At 39.1% G+C, this 21,845-nt stretch overlaps 1 protein-coding gene across 2 annotated transcripts in view; it reads right to left on the reverse strand.

The window, feature by feature from the left end:
- The window catches only part of SUGCT (succinyl-CoA:glutarate-CoA transferase), a 745,635-nt gene that overhangs the window by 546,056 nt on the left and 177,734 nt on the right, over window positions 1-21,845 (reverse strand). For both annotated transcript variants that reach the window (XM_032758266.2, XM_058445557.1), the window contains exon 9: window positions 16,959-17,054. In XM_032758266.2, the coding sequence (XP_032614157.1) occupies window positions 16,959-17,054 (96 nt within the window). The remainder of the gene's footprint in view (window positions 1-16,958; window positions 17,055-21,845) is intronic.

The raw sequence follows: 21,845 nt of genomic DNA on the forward strand, positions 1-21,845 counted from the left end.
AACAAACCTGCACATTGTGCACATGTACCCTAGAACTTGAAAAAAAAAAGAGCCACTGGTCGATATTGTCACTAAATTATATATATGTGTGTATTTTATAAATATATATATAATATATATATATATTTTTTTTTTTTTTTGAGACAGAGTCTCACCCTGTCACCCAGGCTGGAGTGCAGTAGTGTGATCTTGGCTCACTACAACCTCCACCTCCCGGGATCAAGCAATTCTCCTGCCTCACCCTCCCAAGTAACTGGGGTTACAGGTCCATGCCCCCACACTGGGCTAATTTTCATATTTTTAGTAGAGATGTGGTTTTGCCATGTTGGCCAGGCTGGTCTCGAACTCCTGACCTCAAGTGATCCACCTGCCTCAGCCTCCCAAAGTGCTGGGATTACAGGTGTGAGCCACCACGCCCAGACACTAAATATATTATTATTATTACATACCAACCATGTGTTTCCTCATCCACAGAGAATATATTTGTCCAGCATTATTTTATACATTTTGTTTACCGTTTTAATTATACTCAATCTGTTTTCATCATTCTGTATATAAAATGTTATAATCCCAGCATTTCATCCACCCCTGATGCTCCTAAAGATTTCCTAACCCAGCAGTAGTAGTTTCCACTAATTTCTACTAATTTACTCCTTCTACCAAGACTATGAAAGGAAAATGGAATCAAGATACTTACTTGCCACCAATCATTCTATTCATTCTTTTTTTATACTTTTAGCATTTATATACCTAATATGCATATAAATACTTGGGGGCTATACTTTTCTACAAAACTGTTAATTTGCTGTCTAGATGGATGGATGATTTTGCCATGCCCAACACACCATCTTAATCCAATACACCACTAAATCCTCTTCTCCTGTCACTACTCCCTCCACTGCCTGCCACCATAACCCTAGCAAGGTCTGTGTCAAATTGGGTCTCATGCTTCCTCTGCACTTATCAACTTTCTCCCAGTTTTTGGGTTAAACCCTAAACTGCCACTTACAGATTCACCACACACAGAGCTCATTTTCTGGCCCCCCACATTAATGCAACACCTCAATGCACCATTATGTTTGCTGAACAAACCTCAGATTCTTTTGCAGTCTACACAGTAACACTATTATAAGTTTTGTTCCCTGCCTCCCAGCTTCTTTGAACTAGGACTGAACTTACTGATTTGATTCCTACAATGGAAACAGGAATGACATGGTAGGCAAAAAAGAACAATCCACACCCCTTCTAAAGTTTTTTGAGATGCATTTTAAACAATGACTAAAAATATATCTTAAATTTAACTATGTAAAAACAAAACAAAACAAAACAAAATCCAATGCAGATTCCAAAAGTCTAACAAGAAAGATGAGTTTATTTTTAAGATACATAATGCTCTTAATTCTTTAATATTGTATTCTTCTTCTATTTGAGACAGCACACTACTAATACAGGTTATGTCACATCAGAATCTCCATCATTCTTCATCAATGGCATATTATCAAGCGAAACCATGGGGCTGTTTATGATGGAAGTACAAAGATTCTTACTAGGATGTTTTCAGGATGAGAGATCTCTTCAGACTTCCTTGAAGTTGTTTTCCAAGGCTGCTGCTAACCAAGTAATGTTCTGGTGACCCCAAGGTGCCAGTCATAGCTATTCAAAGCCTAGAGGTCCTCTCTGAACCAAAAATGGTCATTCCACAGCAATAAAGATAATAAAGAACAGACAATCTGGAATTTATGTGGCAAACATTCAATAAGAATTTGGCAGTTTGCTTCTCAGAGTTTGTTTCTCTTTAGAAATAAAGCTTAAATCAGTGACTATGCCATTTACAGTTTAAATGGCCCAGCCCGTAAGATGGCTATACTAACAATACTGATGGTGCTGACAATTCTATTCAGCTTGATCACCATTTATAACACTGAGGGAAATTTTCATTGAGAATCTCAGTGTGGAACTTCTCTCCCAGTTACTGTTCTAGGATCCACATGTTTCCCTGCCCCTCTACCAGACTACCAATCTGCTCCCCACTGACCCACGCCATTGTCATGAACACATTGGCCAGGCAGAGGAAAAGGAAGACTTCTCTATGACCTGGAGCTCCACTCTGGTGGACAAAACCTATAGGAACAAGGACTCCCGGCAGTTGATGAACTGGGTTATCAGCTGGGAGATAAAGATAACAGCAGCAGGCCTGCGGTCTCTGAGCTCGTGTAGTACTGGCAGTCACAGCTACCGGCTACTGAACATACACTATGTGCCAGACTCTATGCCACATATTTTAAATGCGCTGTCTTGTGACTTGTCAGTAGGTAGTATTATACCTATTTTATACATGAAGAAATTAAGGATCAGTGAAATGAAGCAATGTGCCAAGGTCTGTCTGACTCCAAAGCTCATGCATGCTTTTAAACACTACACCTAAATGTGCTGCTATCTCTAGCAAGTTGAGTCTCAGCAGCAACAAGTGAAAAGAAAAAGGGAAAAAAAATTCAGCAGTAAAGAGGATGGGTGTGTAAAATACTATCACTGAAGAAGTAGATGTTTAGACTGTGCCTAAGAATAGGAATGGGCATTTTAGGCTTGTTTTCCATGATTTAGATCAAGCTTGTCCAACCCGCAGCCCCCAAGCCGCATGCGGCCCAGGACGCTTTGAATGCCCAATATAAATTCATGAATTTTCTTACAATATTATGAGATTTTTTTGTGATTTTCTTGTTTAGCTCATCAGCTATCTTTGGTGTTGCTGTATTTTATGTGTGGTCCAAGACAATTCTTCTTCTTTCAATGTGGTGCAGGGAAGTCAAAAAAATTATCTAAATTTTAGATAATGTTTTAGAAAAATAAAATTGATTTTCACCAAAATGCTTCAAAATTAATTCTGTTTCTGGTCATAAGGAATTGCATCAGAATAAATGATGTTAGAAAAGACCCTAAAGCTTAGAAGTAATTACTATGGTGACCTTAATTATTTGAACAAAAGAAAACTATATGTAAGCTAAAACTGTATTGTTTTTACATCAATAAAACCATTTTCTTGGCTGAAATTACACAAACCAAGTATTTGCCACGCATTTAATGATATAAAGTAAATGCCCCCCCATCCAGAAGAGGAAATACACACACTCACAAAACACACTCAAGCACACACAAACACCTGCTACTTTATGACTTGTTTGCTACCCTTGTTAACTGAAACAGAGGAAAAACCATGTCGGACTTGGAGGAGCATTTTGCAAGCAGGTAATTTCTTTCAAGAACTAACTTTTCTCAAGCTAAGCATCCAGCAAAAAAAAAAAAAAATCGAATCTTCTAAAGCATAGTCCTTACCCTCTTCACCCTTCTCTCCTAATATGCAGACCTAACCAGTTGTTAACAGGACCTTTCCTAGGAACCTCATACATCTCTAAATGTATATCTTCTCCCTCAGGATATTACTTTACCTGTAAATGTCCCTATATTCATCTTCATGGCTGAAACTAACTCCCTACAAGATTACATTTGGGACATTATTTTCTAAGCAGACTCAATCTTCTTTATAAAACTACCCTTGAGACACCTCACACACTCAGAAAGGTCAGCACTTCCTCCAACAATCACATCTTAGAGGCTGATGCTAATTTCAGGATACAGCCTTGCTTCCTTTCTGTTCTCAATAATTTCTATGGAGATCAAATCTGTATGTTTATTCTGTGTTGCCATGCTCAGAAGCCCAGGATGCTGTTCTCTCAGTGAGCCTGTCACAGCATCTGCAGCATATTCTCTGCTGAGGTTATATAATGACAGACTAATCCATGCAACAGGGAAGACAGTAGGCAAGAGTGCCAATCCAAAAAAAAATGGAAATCATTCCCAAGAATCTCTCTCCAGGAGTTTGAACCATAGAGAATGATAGTTTTACCTTAAATAATCAATGTGTATATCAGTAGCTCTAAGGATGGGGAGGAAATCATCTAATAATATGATCATGTTCAGGGATTCTTGCAAATCCCCATTGAAAAATCCTGTCCCGTTACCAGGTTACAAGAGTGACATCTAGTGGACTCATATTAGAATGACAACAAGGGTCTAAGGAAAACAAATGACCTTTTAACATCTTGTTAAAATGCAGATCCTGGTTCATTAGAATGAATCTATTGCTTCCAACTTCCAGGTGATGCCAATGCTGCCACTCCATAGACTACTCAGAGTCACTAGGACCTAGAGCATTTTGCACCTGCTTTCACCCTCAGGAGAGGAGGAGGAAGGGGCACGTGAGAGTAAATACTTTCCAGGTGAAAAATAGGCCAAATGAATTATTAATATAATTTTGTATAATGTTCCTATTTCACTAGCACCACTCAGCATGCACACATACCATTTTCTGTCTGGGCAGGGTCCCTGAAGCAGTACTCCTTTTGCTAAATGCCAGAACCAAACTTAAGAAGGAAACAGCCTACTTCACAGCCATACTTATACATGAACATGATTTGTTCAAGTCTCCAGTATAGATTCACTTCGGTACTTAACATCTTACAGGCTTTCTACCATTATTATATTATTTGCCTAATATTAAACTAGAATAGTAATTGGTACCATATCAGAACTCAGTTATTTTCCCCCCAGGCAGTCTGCACCTGAACTGAGATCTATCAGGGTACTGTATTGGTGCTAAGCACAGCTACTCAGAATTTCAACAAGATTTGCACTGGACACCCCTAGGAACAAAACAAGACATGTAACTACATGCGAATCCAACTGTTTCCATAAACTAGTCCTGTGTGATTTGAGCTAAAGAGCCCTGACCTCCACACAGAGCCACCAGGCTAGACTCTTAGCTGTGAGGTAATGTGTGTGTCCCTTCAAAGAGGACCTATGCCAGGCCTCACCCAAACTCCTCCCACCTAGGCCTCCACCTTGGGTAGATTTGAACCCATTCTTTGGTTTTAGGTCCACAGTTCTAGGAATGACAACAATGATTTCCAGCACTGAAGGAAATCAGTCTCTTTTCTCCAAAACACATACACATACACAAACATACATACACACACATACATACACACATACACACACATACACATGTACAAAACCCACTTTCTTGTTCAATAAAGTCCTTCAGTACAAGATGATAGATCTAGGACAAGTAATGAGTTTTAAGCAGTGGAACCCCTGTTTCAAAAAACTACCAGAAGGTGGAATTGTTCTGGTTGAAATGGGGTGGGAATACTTAGAAAACTGTCTACTTGGTTTCTACCCAGGCTATCCTCCTCCCTAGGCCTGGAATACTCCTCCTCATGTCCCAAATATTCCTTCCCATCCCAGCTCTGTCCCCACCCTACCAACCTCCAGAAACACAGTTTGAAAACCAGAAACGATGAGTCTCACAACAGCTAAAACCATCCCCAATTCCTATATTGCTCAAGGACAGTACTGTTGTCATTAAATAGATGGAACTATTAATAGGTAGAGTTGCTTCACTATACCATCACTTACTTGTGATCCTAATACAATTTTAGCATATGCGACCAAAGGATTTATTCAAAAGATGTACAACCTGATTTCCTGAAGGAAATTTGCTTTTAAGTCATAAATAAGGATCACTATGATGAGTAAACAACAGAATTGTTTATACCTCTTCAATTGCTCTTGGCAGTCCTAAAGGGGAAATTATGTAGAGGAAAAGGTCACATAATTATTTCTCAAAAGTAGGATAAAGATAGAAAATGAAACTAAACATGCAGCATTGTATCATCTGCCTATACAGTACAATGGGCTCAAGTCCCCCTGCCTCAGTTAGAATCCCAGTTACACCATGGACCTGTGACCCTGAACAAGTTATCTAAACTCTCTATGCCTCAGTTTCCACACATGAAAGTGGAGATAATAGCAATAACTATTTTAAGAGCTATTGTAAATATTGATTTAATATATGTAAGATATTTAATAACACATAGTATTCATAAATGTTACATCTGATAATTATTACAATGATTAAGATAATATTAACAGTACTAATAACTGAATATTCAAAATGGCCTTTCTTTTAGATAATTTTAGCCAAATATGTTAGGCATAGAAAATATAAAAACACATTAGTTCTGCACATATATTAAGAATACAAGAAAAGCTGAAAAAATCCTAAAGGAATTAGACATTTATTACTTTTACTTTCCTTGCACCACCTTCTATTTTACCTCTTAGCGAAACACATTTAAAACACTATATGTCAATTAGAGGGAATTCTGAGTTTAAAAAATCATAATAGTCTTTGAACAGTTGTAAGTGCATTTATTCTTTGTGTAATAGTTACCCTTGGACATCATGTTACCTTATTTACGTTAACTTTAGAAATTTTGTTTTAAATCAAAGACAGCCGAATCTTTTCTAAGAAGTAGTCCAGAGGGTGGCAGCTATTATGCCAGTAGCTGGCACATCTGCCTTAATTTTACCTGCTCCTGGACTGCCCAGTGACCTATATTCTTCAGACTGTGGCAACCTCCTGGCCAACTGGTTCCAAAGTAACCAGGATCTTCAAACAAAAGATTTGGTTTTGCTTTAACAAGAATCCCAAATCCGTACGGATCAAGGCATACACAAGCATTAAGGCAAATATTCAAAAGCTACCTGGCCAAAAACCTTAGAACTAAAGGGGCTGGGGGTTCATACAATCCATGCCTTAATTTACCAGAAAACCAACTTTTGAATATTCTAACTTGTCAGTGCTAATTAATCAAAAGTTTGTAGAAGCCTCTGAAACGTAATCTAATGTATTTGCTATCACCTACTCTTTCGTTCCCAATAAATCTCCAAATATTTTTTAATGGGTAAGCATTATCGACATTCTTTGCAATTTTAAGGTTATAAAAACAAGCGTTTAAAATATTCTATTTCCTTCACTTTTTAAAACCAAAAGAAAAGTCTCCACAATTTTTTGCTCTTACAAAGGTGAGTATATATTTTTTATAAAGGTAGGTTCCCATCTTGTGGGCTTCTCAGAGATTACTCCTGAAAATCATTTTTGTCATGGTTCCTTTTATTAAGTATGAATCTATACCCAATCTCAATTAATTAAACCATTCAATAAACTAGAAGCCTTACTCCCTTTAACAACTGAGTGATGTTGCCATACATGATTCTCCTCAAACTCTATTAATTTTAATAATGTTATATTTGGACAATGAGCTGAAGGCTACAACTTCTGAAAAAGTTCTAAGAAGAGTTTTTTTAAAACAAAATTACCACAGCGTGTTGCCCTCTTTCCTTCTCTAAAAAATGAGAAGACATTAAGCTAAAAATCCCATAAAGTTTAAGAAAGAAATTCAGCTCTGTTTATTTATTTACTCTGCCCCTAAGCTTCTATGGGTAGTTTTCATAGAGACTATTTCATAGAAACTATTATTCACAAAAGCTATAATTATTAGTTCAACACACCAATAATAACAGGAGCCACCTTTTATTGAGGGCTTACTAGAGTCAGATGCTGCACAAAACACTTAGTACAATGATCTCTTTTAATTCTCCAGGCCTGTCTGACCCCAAAGCTCAAGTTCTCCCAACTTTGCCTGCTATATTGCCTTTGAGTCCCTTGAAATCAAGGGCCCAGTTCTTCTTCATTTGGAGGCTTTCAGGACTAAAACACTGCCTACCCCACAGGGGACTCAAGAAATTAGTTTTTAATTGGTTTGTCAAGAGTCATTTGAAAGCAATGTAATGAAACCATGGTAGGGGGAAACCTACACTTGCCCTACAGCTCATAATTCAAAGATACTTCTGTAGCAAGGCCAGCTATTAGGTTTGGTACCCACTAGAATCATAGTAAATTTCACATTTGGTAAAGAGATAATGGAAACGGATTAGAAGAATTCTAGAATCTGCCAAAAAAAAAAAAAAAAAGACACACATCCACAATGTATCCAGCTTAGTTTGGATACAGTCAGAAAAGAAATGTTTGTTTTTGTTTTTTTGTTGTTGTTTGTTTCATTTTGTTTTGAGATGGAGTTTTGCTCTTGTTGCCCAGGCTGGAGTGCAATGGTGCAATCTCGGCTCACTGCAACCACCACCTCCCAGTTTCAAGTGATTCTCCTGCCTCAACCTCCCGAGTAGCTGGGATTACGGGCACGCACAACCACGCCCAGCTAATTTTTGTATTTTTTAGTAGAGATGGGGTTTCACCAGGTTGGCCAGGCTGGTCACAAATAGAAACAAGTTTTAAAACCTTAAATCCATGGTTCCTATTTATTCTAGAACATAACTGCTTAATGTCTCTAGGCTTCCCTTTCATCAATCTAAAGAAGAATAAGCAAAAATTTTATAAATACATATATACATGTATGTATACATATATCTCCCAGCTACATAGTACATGTCCAGTGGTAACCAGCATGATTATTATTACTGTTATTACTAATACAACAATTATTTTAAACATGTGATAGAATTATATGCCTGTTTATACCTTCACATTTTAGTGCCTTAGTGTGACTATGGTAAAATAAATAAATAAAAAGTCACACAAGAAGAGACAGATGTATATTATTTACATTTTGACTTTTTAAAAAAAAATCCTCAACATGGGTTTAAGAAAAAAAAAAAAGAAAAAGATTCCCAATGTTACCTAATCTGCCATGATTTAACAGCACTTTGACATTTTTCTAAGGAATGATAGCAAAGTACTGCATATCTTCAAACTTGGAATTTACTGCCTGTCTGAGTCTCTGCTTCTGCCAAATTAAATATACAGTATAATGTCCCCACCAGAAATAACATAGCACAGCTTCCTGCTCTACTCCTTGGTTGAATAAGCCCAAACTGGAACAAGGAAGATGTTATTTTATTTAATCATATAAATAATTGTTTTCCTCAACCTCTTGAGTTAGAAGCTACTTCAGAAGAAAAGTTTAGAAGAAATTGCCATGTGAATTATCAGGACATTTAAAGGAAAATTCCCATTGAAAGGCTCATGAAAGAGCATAAAAAAAGAATTATCATTAATGAACTACTCAGAAAGTCAACCACCCCTAGCTATTGCATACCACCTGAACTCCTGGGGTCTCCCACTGGTCTGCAAAGCACAGACCACATCATAGAATAGACAGTAGAGGGCTTCCATCCAGCAATTACCCAAAATTTTTTGGAAGAGTCCTGTATAGTAGCACATACAGAAATAGGATAGTATTTGAAAAAGACATTGCTTAGGAATCAAAGAAAGGTTGGTGGGCTTTTTTTTTTTTTTTTTTTTTTGGTGGCTTATGCCTGTAATCCCAGCACTTTGGGAGGCCGAGGCAGGTGGATCACCTGAGGTCAGGAGTTCAAGACCAGCCTGGCCAACATAGTGAAACCCCATCTCTATTAAAAATACAAAAATTAGCCAGGTGTGGTGGTGTACATCTGTAATCCCAGCTACTTGGGAGGCTGAGGCACAAGAATTGCTTGAACCTGGGAGGTGGAGGTTGAAGTGAGCTGAGATAGCACCACTGCACTTCAGCCTGGGCAACAGAGCAAGACTCTGTCTTAAAAAAAAAAAAAAAATATATATATATATATACACATATATACACACATAATCATCTGCTTATCCTATGAAGTATAATACAGGTGATAGAGGACATAAAATGCAGATGCAGTGCCCTTAGGCAAAATATGGAAAGGGACACTTTCTCTCTTGTGACAGGAAGGAATGCAGTGATCTACATATAGGTTCAAATGCAAGAGTTTGGGAGGTATAGTAGAGAAAAGATAAGGTAGTTCTCTTCTGATTGCATTAATTTTAAGTGGAATAAGAGACAAAGTCTTTAAGGATGAGGAGAGATGGAAAGATCTTAGAGAAGAGAATGTGTGAGGTAGTCATCTCAGAGGGGGAGAAAATAAATTACCTAGGTGAAGGTGGCAGGATTTCTGGGTAAGCCTGAGGGGCCACTTGAGAAAGATGGCCATGGATTGGGAGGGAGATCATCAGCAAAGTCGCATATTTTCTTCTGACCATATCCACCACTTGACTGCAGGCCAGGAATAGATGAACTATTAAGTCTATCCGCACTGGGATTTTGCCAGTTGAATATAAAGGCAAAAGTGTAATCATTGATAATAATAGTCTAAGGCCAAAAGCAATGGCTCACAGCTGTAATCTCAGCACTTTGGGAGGTCAAGGTGGGAGGATCACTTAAGTCCAGGAGTTCAAGACCAGCCTGGGCAAGATGATGAGACCCTGTCTCTAAAAAAAAAATTTTAAATAGCTGGGCATGGTGGTGTGTGCCTGTGGTCCCAGCTATTACTCGGGAGGCTGAGGTGGGAGGTTTGCTTGAGTTTGAGACTGCAATGTGCTATGATCATACCACTACTCCAGCCTGGACAACAGAGAGAGACTCTGTCTCTAAAAAAATAATGATAATAATACATTCTAGATCTGGAAACTGAGTGCTCCTACTAACAGCATCAACATCACCTTGAAACAGAATCTGCATCTTAACAAGACATCCAAATGATTCACATGCACTTTAAACTATGAGAAACACCAAGTGAATGGGAGTGGCAGCCAAGTGAGAACAGAAAAGGGTCACTACAAGAGAGGAGAGGTTAAAGAAAGGAGAGGGTGAACTGTTGCAAGGGTCCTTTATGTGGATTTTACAGCCACCAAGACTGATGACAGGAGAAATGACTGGGTCAAAAGAAGAGAGATTAACAGAGCCATATGGGAAAATTGTCTAGGTGATAACAGATGGCCAAAAGGCTTGGAGTTCTGGTTGTAATTGAGGCAAATGGGTATAAGGAGTGATGGGACCCATTCTGACAGTATTATTTATTTTATTTTATTTTATTTTATTTTATTTTATTTTATTTTATTTGAGACAGGGTCTTGCTCTGTCACTCAGACTAGAGTACTGTGGTGCAATCACAGCTCACTGCAGCCTCAACCCTCCAAGTCAGATGGGAGGCTCAAGTAATCCTCCCACCTCAGCCTCCACAGTAGCTGGGACCACAGGCTTGTGCCATCACGCCTGGTTTCTTCTTCTTTTTTATTTGAGAGACAGGGTCTCACTATGTTGCCCAGGCTGGTCTCAAACTCCTGAGTTCAAACAATCCTCCCGCATCAGTAGTGCTGGGATTACAGGCGTGAGCCACCATGACTGGCTCTGGTAGTCTTTTTAAGGAAAGGTTATAGTGTTATTCTCAAGACTGGCCTCTTGGGCAATTTACCCTGTCATGAGGGCAACACTATAGCTGAAAGAGTCGTGGTTTTACCAGCAGCACAATAAACTGTGAGCTCTCTCAATTCCTGCTGCCAAAGGAATGAGCTGGGGGGACAGATGGTCTCATCAGAAACACAGTCTGGTGGGCTTCTATTAGATCCTCACATCAGCTTGCCCCTTGGGAAGGGATTCACTGTATATCAAAATTAAATCATTAAGCACTTAGTATAGTGGTAGCTACCCAAAGATCTGTGGGCACAAAGACTGTGCCTGCACTAGAGAGCATAAAAACTCATAGAAGACTAGAGAAATTTGTTGCTCTTGAAAAGGAGAAGAGAGACAAGGGACTTCTGAAGCCAGAAAGGAGAAGGGAGAGAGAGAGAGAGAGACAGAAGATGGGGAGATTCTTATGCTATTCAGGACAGTGAAACTCCCTGGTAATAATCAAAGGATATGGTTAGAAAGGTGAGGCCTCCTGTTGTAAGACTGGGTACATTTCATCTATAAAAAAAACACGGCTCTTAAAATGTAAGAACAGATGGTGAGGACATGGAGAAAAGAGAATGCTTATACCCTGTTGGTGTGAATGTAAATTAGTACAACTTCTATGGAGAACAGTATAGAGATTTCTCAAAGAACTAAAAAATAGAACTACCATTCAATCCAGCAATCCCACTACTGGATACCTGCCCAAAGGAAAAAAAATCAAGATTTCAAAAAGATACTTGCATTCATATGGTTATCACAGCAATATTCACAATAACAAAATCATGGAATAAACCTAAATGCCTGTCAACAATGGACTGGATAAAGAAAATGTGGTATATCTATACCATGGAATACTACTCAGACATAAAACAAGAGTAAAATCATATCGTTTGCAGCAACATGGATGGAATTGGAGGCCATGATCTTATGTGAAATAACTCAGAAACATCAAGTCAGGCTGGGCACGGTGGCTCGCGCCTGGAATCCCAGCACTTTGGGAGGCCAAGATGCGTGGATCACCTGAGGTCAGGCGTTCGAGACCAGCCCAGCCAACATGGTGAAACCCCATCTCTACTAAAAATACAAAAACTATCCAGGCATGGTGGCACAGGACTATAGTCCCAGCTACTTGGGAGGCTGAGTCAGGACAATCACTTGAACTCGGTAGGCAGAGGTTGCAGTGAGCTGAGACAGTGCTACACTCCAGCCTCGGCAACAGAGCAAGACTCTGTCAAAACAAAACAAAGCAAAACAAAAATGGCTGGGCACAGTGGCTCATGCCCATAATCCCAGCACTTTGGGAGGCCGAGGTGGGCAGATTACTTGAGGTCAGGAGTCTGAGACCAGCCTGGCCAGCATGGCAAAACCCTGTCTACTAAAAATATAAAAAATTAGCCAGGTGTGGTGGTGTTTGCCTGTAATCCCAGCTACTCAGGAGGCCAAGGGGGGAGAATCACTTGAACCAGGGAGGCGGAGGTTGCAGTGAGCCGAGATCGCACCACTACACTCCAGCCTGGGTGACAGAGTGAGACTCCACTTCAAAAAAAAAAAAGAAAGAAAGAAAAAAGAAAAGAAAAAGAAACAGCAAGTCAAATGCTGCATGTTCTCACTTATAAGTGGGAGCTAAATAACATGTACCCATGGACATAGAGAGTGGAATAATAGACACTGGAGACTCAAAAATATGGGAGGTGGAAGGGGAGTGAGGGAGGAGAAATTACCTATTGGATATGACATACACTATTTGGGTGATGACTGCACTAAAAGCCCAGGCTTCACCACTACATAATATTTGCATGTAACAAACCTGCACTTGTATGCTCTAAAATCTAATTTTAAAATAAGTAAATAAAAACTCCATTTTTTTTCCACTATATTCAGTATCACCTGTCCTTGTGAGTGTATTTGTGAATGGATCTTCTATGATATTGGAGACAGGTAGAGGTCAGTGTGGGTCAGAAGCAAAGGAGGACGTGGAAATGAAGGTTCCTAGAAAGTTGAAGAAATTTGGGCGAGAGTTTTAGATAGATGCAGGCTATGAAATTAAAAGAATTACCATGTTGAGCATGTATGTAAAGGGCAGTGGCCCCACTGACAACTATGTTACATAATAAAATATATTCTTTTTGAAGACCAGCTATCTGCTTTCTCTGCACCCTCTTCTCCCGTCTGTAAAAGCCTACTGTCTTTAAGTATAATTGTTTAAGGACTGGGAAACATATCTATACATTAAAAATATTACAGGCTTACGCCTGTAATCCCAGCACTTTGGGAGGCCGAGGCAGCCAGATCACTTGAGGTCGGGCATTTGAGACCATCCTGGCCAACATGGAGAAACCCCATCTCTACTAAAAATACAAAAACTAGCCGGGCGTTTTGGTTTATGCTTGTTATCCCAGCTACAGGAGGCTGAGGCAGGAGAATAGCTTGAACCTGGGAGGTGGAGGTTGCAGCAAGCCAAGATCGCGCCACTGCACTCCGGCCTGGGTGACAGAGCGAGACGCTATCTCAAAAAAAAAAAAAAAAAAAAAATTAACAAATATTATGTAACTATTAATCCCCTAGGCTAAGTGCTTCTCTGTGGCAGGGTCCACTAGAAATGGGAACAAAAGAAGCAGTGAAATCTAAAACTTCTTTTTAAAAATCTGAAACCTGCCAGACACTGTGGCTCGTGTCTATAGTCTCCGCTACTTGGTATCCCAGCTACTGGGAACACTTGAGCCCAAAAGGTCAAGGCTGCAGTAAGCTATGATCACACCACTGCACTCCAGCCTGGACGACAAAGTGAGAACCAGTCTCATAAATAATAAATAAATACATAAATATCTGAATTCTCAGAAAAGCATCCACCAACATGTTCAACAAGTAGCAAAATTATCTCAGCTCTGTCTACGTTTGTCTAACTTTCTTAATCTTAAAAAGCTGGCAGCCAAAGAATAGGGAAGAAAAGGGCATGAGTGGATAATCAATCTGAGAAGTTAAGAACTGCATGCTTATAAAATAACACACAAAACAAGATCACTACTTTTCTGAAATTTACATGCCATGCATTTGAGGTATACAATCTTTCAGATAGGGTTCAACAAGAATGGAGGAGAGTGAGCTAGGCACCATAAGTAACTCCTGTGACCATCAGAGTCTTCCATTATAGACAGCGCAAAACTCAGACAACTCAACTTAGATGCAAAGTTTTCTGTAATTATTACAGAAAACTGAATTATAATTATCCTGGCATTCACCCACAAAAATATTCCCCCAATCTATTTTTAAAATTGAAAACAGACCAGGGTCTCTAAGCATATCTAGGACCCATCTTGGTATGCTAGTTTCATTTCAGCTAAATTTGCATTTATTCCTTAATCACAGTGCTGAACTAGTTCTTGGGAAGAGGAAACAGATTAATTCTGGGCTCTTGAGGAAATAACCTGGTAGATTTCTTATTTCTTACAGATAATAAAGCTGCAATCAACTAAAATCAAATAAGTATACTATCCATTTTATGTGAATGGCACAATTCAACAGGAAAAGTACATTTCTATCATTGAAGAACAGACAAACACAGACACAGATACACACACAGACAGAAAGAGAAAAAAAAAATCCCATGTCTTTTACTTTCCAAAATAAAAGCCAAGATTCTGAATTTCTTTTCATCACATAGTGAAATAATTGAGGGCATACCCAGGGTGCCAGAACTCTAGGTGCACATGCCCAGAAGGAATAGCTGAGGTCTACATAAAGCTTTTTAAAATGACATTCCATTTTTTAAATGAGCAAAAAATAAACTACAAACTTTATGCTTGAACGTAGTGAACACCTACCTATGTGATGGGATTTGGAATTACACTAGAGAACCTTCCAACTCAGGAATGCTTTCTTCACGTACATAAAACGCTGAAGGCCAGGCCAGGCATGGTGGGCTCATGCCTGTAATCCCAGCACTTTGGGAGGACGAGGCAGGCGGATCACTTGAGGTCAGGAGGTCGAGGCCAGTCTGGCCAACATGGTGAAACCCTGTCTCTACTAAAAATACAAAATTTAGCCAGGCGTGGTGGCACATGCCGGTAGTCCCAGCTACTCAGGAGGCGGAGGCAGAAGAATTGCTTGAACCTGGGAGGCAGAGGTTGCAGGGAGCTGAGATCGTGCCACTGCACTCCCACATAGGCAACAGAGCAAGACTCTGTCTCTAAATAAATAAATAAATAAATAAATAAATAAATAAATAAAGATTGAAAGCCAGACTTCCATTATTTGAGATGATTTCCCATAGATTCCAACATTGTTCTCTGTTAAAATACCCTTGAGAAAGACCTCCATTATCAATGACGAGTATAAATTTAGTTGATCAGACCCTTGACCTAGGAGCAAGTTTGATGGAGACCCTTGATAGGGGTAGAGTTGATGAAGGGAACTGAAATCACCTTTTCTTTTCAAAGGTAGCAGAATGCGAAAGAATACTCAACAAGGAGGCAGGGCACCACAGTTGGAGTTCATCTGCCCAATCTAGGTATCAGATTTCTTATCTGAAAAACAAGAAGACTAAATCTGATGATCTCTAACCAATTCAAAAATGTAATGACTTCTGTGAAATGAAGCAGGTCTGGTTAGAAGTATAGGGTCAGTCACAAAGGGCTAGGAAGTGGGGAGGCAAAATGTCATTAATGGTGGTCATAAAACCAATGGTGGAGACAAAGGGGAAGAACTGGAGAAAATACCTCCACAACTGTAATTACACCTAAAGATCAACTCAATGTGTTGAAAAGCAGTTCTACAGTGAAATCATAGTAATGCCTCAGGTAAAGGGCCATGAATATAAACAGAGAGGCAAGAATCCTAGGTTCATATTGGGTCAGTGCTTTCCTCAAATTCTGATTTTAAAAAATGGAAAAGAAACTAGTTTTGCCCAAGGAAATAATGTCTTAAAGCTAAAAGGATGATTAGCAGGGTTGATGAATTTCCTGGCAAATGAAAAATGCTGACTTTTTTGTTTTCTCCCAAGAGCACTAACATTGAAATGACTCCAGTAAAATTCACTCATTCATTCCACAGATATGTACATAGTACCTAACATGTGCTTCCATTGATTGTGAGAAGACATACAATGATGAAAAAGTCACCTCTACTCTTAAGAGCTTGCAATAAAGTACAGAAGATATACACATACATTAATAAATACAACAACATATGGTGCAACTGGACCAAACAAAGGTTAGAGATTGGAAGAAGAGCTAGGTTTTGTTTTAAATTTTATTTTTGAAAGATCACAGTTACTTCACATATTCATTTACACTAGCCAAAGTCAAGAATTTCTAAGGACAAGTTTAGACACTTAATAAAGAACAGCAGCTCCTGAGCCATCTGCTTTGTTCCAAAAATGAAGAACCATCACACGCAAATTTTCATTTTACTTCAATCCTGTGAGAATATTATTGTCAGATGGGGTAGGTAACATTTGTTTTATAACTGACATGGTTAACAAATCATGGTTTATAAAATGGCTACAGTCAGTGCCTCTTTTAGGTGGAAAAAAAAAAAAAAGAAAACCATCGTATGAGCCCAAAAGTCACTTACTTTCAGCGAGTTCCTTTGATCTGTTTAAGGGTCCTGTTACTAATCTCTTTCTGATGAAGAAATATGCAAAACAGAACTTGAAGTGAACAACAGAACCTTGTTATAGCCAGACACAGATACATTAAAAAAAAAAAAAGCTGAAGGATTTGTGTATAAAAAGAAATCATTTTCCAAAAACACATCAGATAAAACTGCAAATTACAACAGCCCAACCCTAGACTGCTGTAGTCTTACCTGGTAAGGAACAATACTGCCATGAGCTGTACCCCAACGTTTTGCTTCCTTTTGACCAATAAGATAATTTGCAGCTATGTGAGACAAACACGCCACCTACCAGGAGAAAAAGTAAATAAATAAAATAGAACAGCTAGTTTATCTATACTCATAAAGAGAATGTTATATTATGAAAGTAATTTCACTTCATCTCATTGTAGAAGAAAAAAATCTGTCCATCAAGTTAGAAAATACACAGGCATTTGTACTTTTATCACACAAATGAAGAACGGTATTACATTATTGCATGAGACTAAGTAATAGTCAATTGAGAAATATAAATACATAAATGTTCAACCCCTAAAAAGATTATCTGAAAGCAGAGGTTGACCAAGCAGATGGAACCGTGGTCCGGCCTTTATCCTCAAACTCATGGCAATATACATCAGCAACTCGTACATTTTTTTCCTCTCTGCATGTATCTCCTTTTATTTTGCATCAAGATAACACAAAGAGAGCCTGTGTCATCACTGAGTAGATGAACCAAAGCCAGGAACCACATTCCTCTAAATTTCTGATGACACGGAAAAGTAATAATAATAAACCTCCATTTTATTTAAGTCAGTTTAGCCAGGTTTTCTGCTACTTTCTGCTCAAAGCATTCTGACACAAAAGATCAAGATTATTTGACTTTTTAAAATTAATTAGTGAATCATCCTCATTTAAACAAACATTACTGTACCTCTCCCAATTTGTTCCTAGCCCCATGTGCTCACTGTCATACTCAATTCAATTTTTGAGAACTGCAGATCTATTAAAGGGGTCATCCAAAACCTTAAAGCCAATTTCTGACCACTGTAGTATTTCATGGACAGATCTTGACAAATCTACAATAGTTCAACTCAATATGACAATAATATGAAGATAATGAATTGATTCCTGGTGATCTGCCACAAGGATCTTATGTTCCAATGAATACTTATGGCTCCACCACCACAGAACTATGGAAAGGAGGTGATCAAATGATTTTCCATGGATTCCAGAAAAGAATAAAAAGTGGTTCAGGCCATATGACATAATCATGATATAGCATCGGCTTGTTTTTCCCTTTCTAGATCGTCAGATGCGATTGGAAAACCTACCAAGCCAGTCATTAAAACATACCCCAAATTGAGATTGGCTCCTGGAATAACTCAAGGCATGATTTTTCAGGCCTTTTCTTGCCCCCTACCTAGTACAGCAGCTGTGCTTCCTACAAGAAGTATCAATAGAACTCAGCCTGGATGAATCACCTTGCTGCTGCAGCCATTCTCCTTTACTTTATTCTTGAGACTTAAACTCACTTTTATGTTCATTTACTGCTCTGTCAAAATTGGAACTGCCTGTGGCTGCTGGTTTGGCTGTACAGCCCAGGTGGCAAAACTAATAAACTTTGAGTCATCCACTTCTGGACTTCCATCTGGTCTTGGGCATTTGAACCATGGAGCATTCCAGGGCTGCCTGGGGCCGCCTAGTGCTAATCACCATTTCACAGATCACTTCTGTGTCTTTCAAAATGGAAAATCAAATCAACATTTTGTAGCAAAAATGCCCTGGATAGGAAGTCCAGACATGGACGGTTGAAACCTGCATGGTTTCTAATCTCTGTCGACCTCTAAATAGTTCCATGACTGTGGGTATATAATTTACCTTCTTTGATCTTCTGATACATTCTCTATAAAGTCTTGGGCATTTCAGCTAAACCAAAGGTTGTCAATTTTTTTTTTTAAAAAGCAGAACTCTCATATTCAACCAAATAATACATGAAATCCTAATATATAAATATGTAAGCAGATAATATTTCAAGTGCTCTGGATGAAGCAGAAGCAGTCCTGCAACACCACCCAGGCAGCATGAACACAAAACACAATTTGCAAAATAGTAAATAATCTTCAATGTGCTCACAAGGCAAATGTGGTATACACTTCGGGCTCTATTATTCCTCTTAACAATCTGGCAGATAAAAAGACACGAGGGGCCATGAGCAGTGGCTCACACCTGTAATCCCAGCATTTTGGGAGGCCGAGGCAGGTGGATCACCCGAGGTTGAGAGTTTGGGACCAGCCTGACCAACATGGAGAAACTCTATCTCTACTAAAAATACAAAATTAGCCAGGCATAGTGGCACATGCCTGCAATCCCAGCTACTTGGGAGGCTGAGGCAGGACAGTCGCTTGAACCCAGGAGGCGGAGGGTGCAGTGAGCTGAGATCACACCACTGCACTCCAGCCTGGGCAACGAGAGCAAAACTCTGTCTTAAAAAAAAAAAAAAAAAAAAGACACAAGGGATGCAATAGGAGTTATTTTCCCATGACACCCCTTCCTGAAATTGGAGACATTTTCTGACTTTTCAGGTCTCTTTTCAGATCTAGCTATGTTGTTATTCTTTTTATTTATTTTTTCATTCAAATAAATCATGGCGAACGTCACTCTCTAAGGGGCTCTGTTGCTACTGAAGGCCAAGAATTCAAATTAGTAAAGGTTATTCTGTGCAAGTAGTATATCACAAAAGTCTTGTTATTTCTACTTCTCTAATTTCAAAGTCAATAGACCACCATCATCAAGGGCTGCATGAGGTGGTGAGGTGGCTGGATGATCACAGGCCAACTTATAAATCCTAAATTGATCTAAGATAGTTGCCAGGGATAGGGAAAGACTGGATTCCCGGCTGGATATCAGCTTGGCTGCCTCATTCCTTACCCACTATCTTATTCTTTCTTTTCAATTTTTGACTTCTGTGTTTCTGACCCTGCTCCATTTAGAATGAGTTTGAATGAAGAATCAGAACTCACCTCTCAAACTGTTTGCAAGTAGAATACTATATACATTTCCTCCTCCATATAGTGGTAGTTAATGAAAACAAAAAGCATTTCAGAATTAGCACGCTCACATTGGGCAGAAGGATTAAATAAAATTTTAAGCCAATTGCCATGAAAAAACAAAGTGTGAGCCGGGCACGGTGGCTCATGCCTGTAATCCTAGCACTTTGGGAGGCTGAGGCAGGTGGATCGCTTGAGCCCAGGAGTTCGAGACCCACCTGGGCAACATAGCAAAACCCTGTCTCTACTAAAGATACAAAACAAAAAAAGAAAGGTGGGGTGATCACCTGAGCCTGGGGAGGTCAAGGCTGCAGTGAGCGGTGATCACGCCACTGCACTCCAGCCTCAGCAACAGAGTCTCAAAGAAACAAAAAGCAAAAAACAAACAAACAAAAAAACCAAAGTGTGATTTGTCAGTAACAACTCAAAGGCAAAGTTGGGGAAAAAAGAATTCTATTTTTTAAGAAAGAGAGCAACATGGCTAAACTTAGCAACTCAATGTTTAAAGGGGATATTACCAATCTGAAAGTAATCTACTATTTACAGGGATGTATTTTAAGGCAGGAGAAGGGAGAGAAAGTCAATAGCTATGATGTGATTATGTATGAAAAAAATCAGAGGTTTCCTCGGCAATTAATGACAAATTTTGCACAAATTAAAAGAATGCAGGATGTGACTTTTTGGTTAATAACTATATACTGTATATGCATTCTAAATACTGCATTAGATCATTACTTTCATTCCCTAAAGTTAGGCTTATTATTTCATCAAGTGGATGCTATATAATTTACTCAGAATGTTGCCTTTTTATGGTTTCATCTAAACAAAAAAGCCAACTTTGGTTTAATAATAATCATTCTGACAGCAAACTATTATTTTAGATAACAGAGTAGGTCCTGATATTCTTTGCTTCTAACCAGAAAACCAATGGGGTGGTCAAAATGGATCTCAAAGAGCAAAGCCCCAAAAGGCTTGAGAAGAATATGCCCAATTATTTCTCAAAGCAGTCCCATGGTGTCTGTCACCACATGCTCCACTTCCACCGAATGAGGATCAAGCTGCAATAATACAATCTTTCATCTCCAAAAGGACAACCAAGTGTGACAGGTACAATGAGAAAAGACTAGAACGATGGTCCACTGCATCAAAACGGGTCATTTTCCCCCGCTTCCCTTGCATGTCTTCTGGCCTACAGCTAAGGTGAACTGAACACCAACCATGCAATCATCCACCTGCCCACATTTCCACCTATTCTTCAAAGTCTATTTCAACATCATCTTTTCCATTAAGTCCCAATCCCAGCCAGCAAGCAAGAGATTATATTTCCTGCCCCTGAATGAATACAACACTTAATTTATCTGATTTCTACTGCACTTTCACAGTCTTCCTTGTACCACAATTAGAATTGTAAGATGTCAATGCTGGAAGGAGCTAGGTCACTACTTCCTTAACCTATCCATGCATCCCCCCAGTCACCTATGGAATTCGTAGAACCCACCCCATACCAAATGAATCAGGTTTTTCAGGGATGGAAACTTGGAAAAAAATAATTTCACCAGCGTAGTATTAATGGCACACCAGAGTTGAGAAGCAAAGCCTTACAAGATTCTAGTCAAACTCCTTAATATCCAAATGGATACATAAAGGAACACAGAATAAAAATAACTTGGCCGGGCGCAGTGGCTCATGCCTGTAATCCAAACACTTTGGGAGGCTGAGGCAGGTGATCACCTGAGGTCGGGAATTCGAGACCAGCCTAACCAACATGGAGAAACGCCGTCTCTACTAAACATACAAAAAATTAGCCAGGCATGGTGGCGCATGCCTGTAATCCCAGCTACTCGGGAGGCTGAGGCAGGAGAATCGCTTGAACCCAGGAGGCAGAGGTTGTGGTGAGCCAAGATCGCGCCATTGCACTCCAGCCTGGGCAACAAGACCAACTCAAAAAAAAAAAAAAAAAAAAAACTTATGTGAGGACATACAGGTGGTTAATAACAGAACTTTACTCCAACAACATTGCCTTCCTCCATGCTACAATATTATTTATATA

Source organism: Hylobates moloch, unplaced genomic scaffold, assembly GCF_009828535.3.
Source record: "Hylobates moloch isolate HMO894 unplaced genomic scaffold, HMol_V3 SCAFFOLD_1, whole genome shotgun sequence".
In the NCBI taxonomy this organism is placed as follows: Eukaryota; Metazoa; Chordata; class Mammalia; order Primates; family Hylobatidae; genus Hylobates; species Hylobates moloch.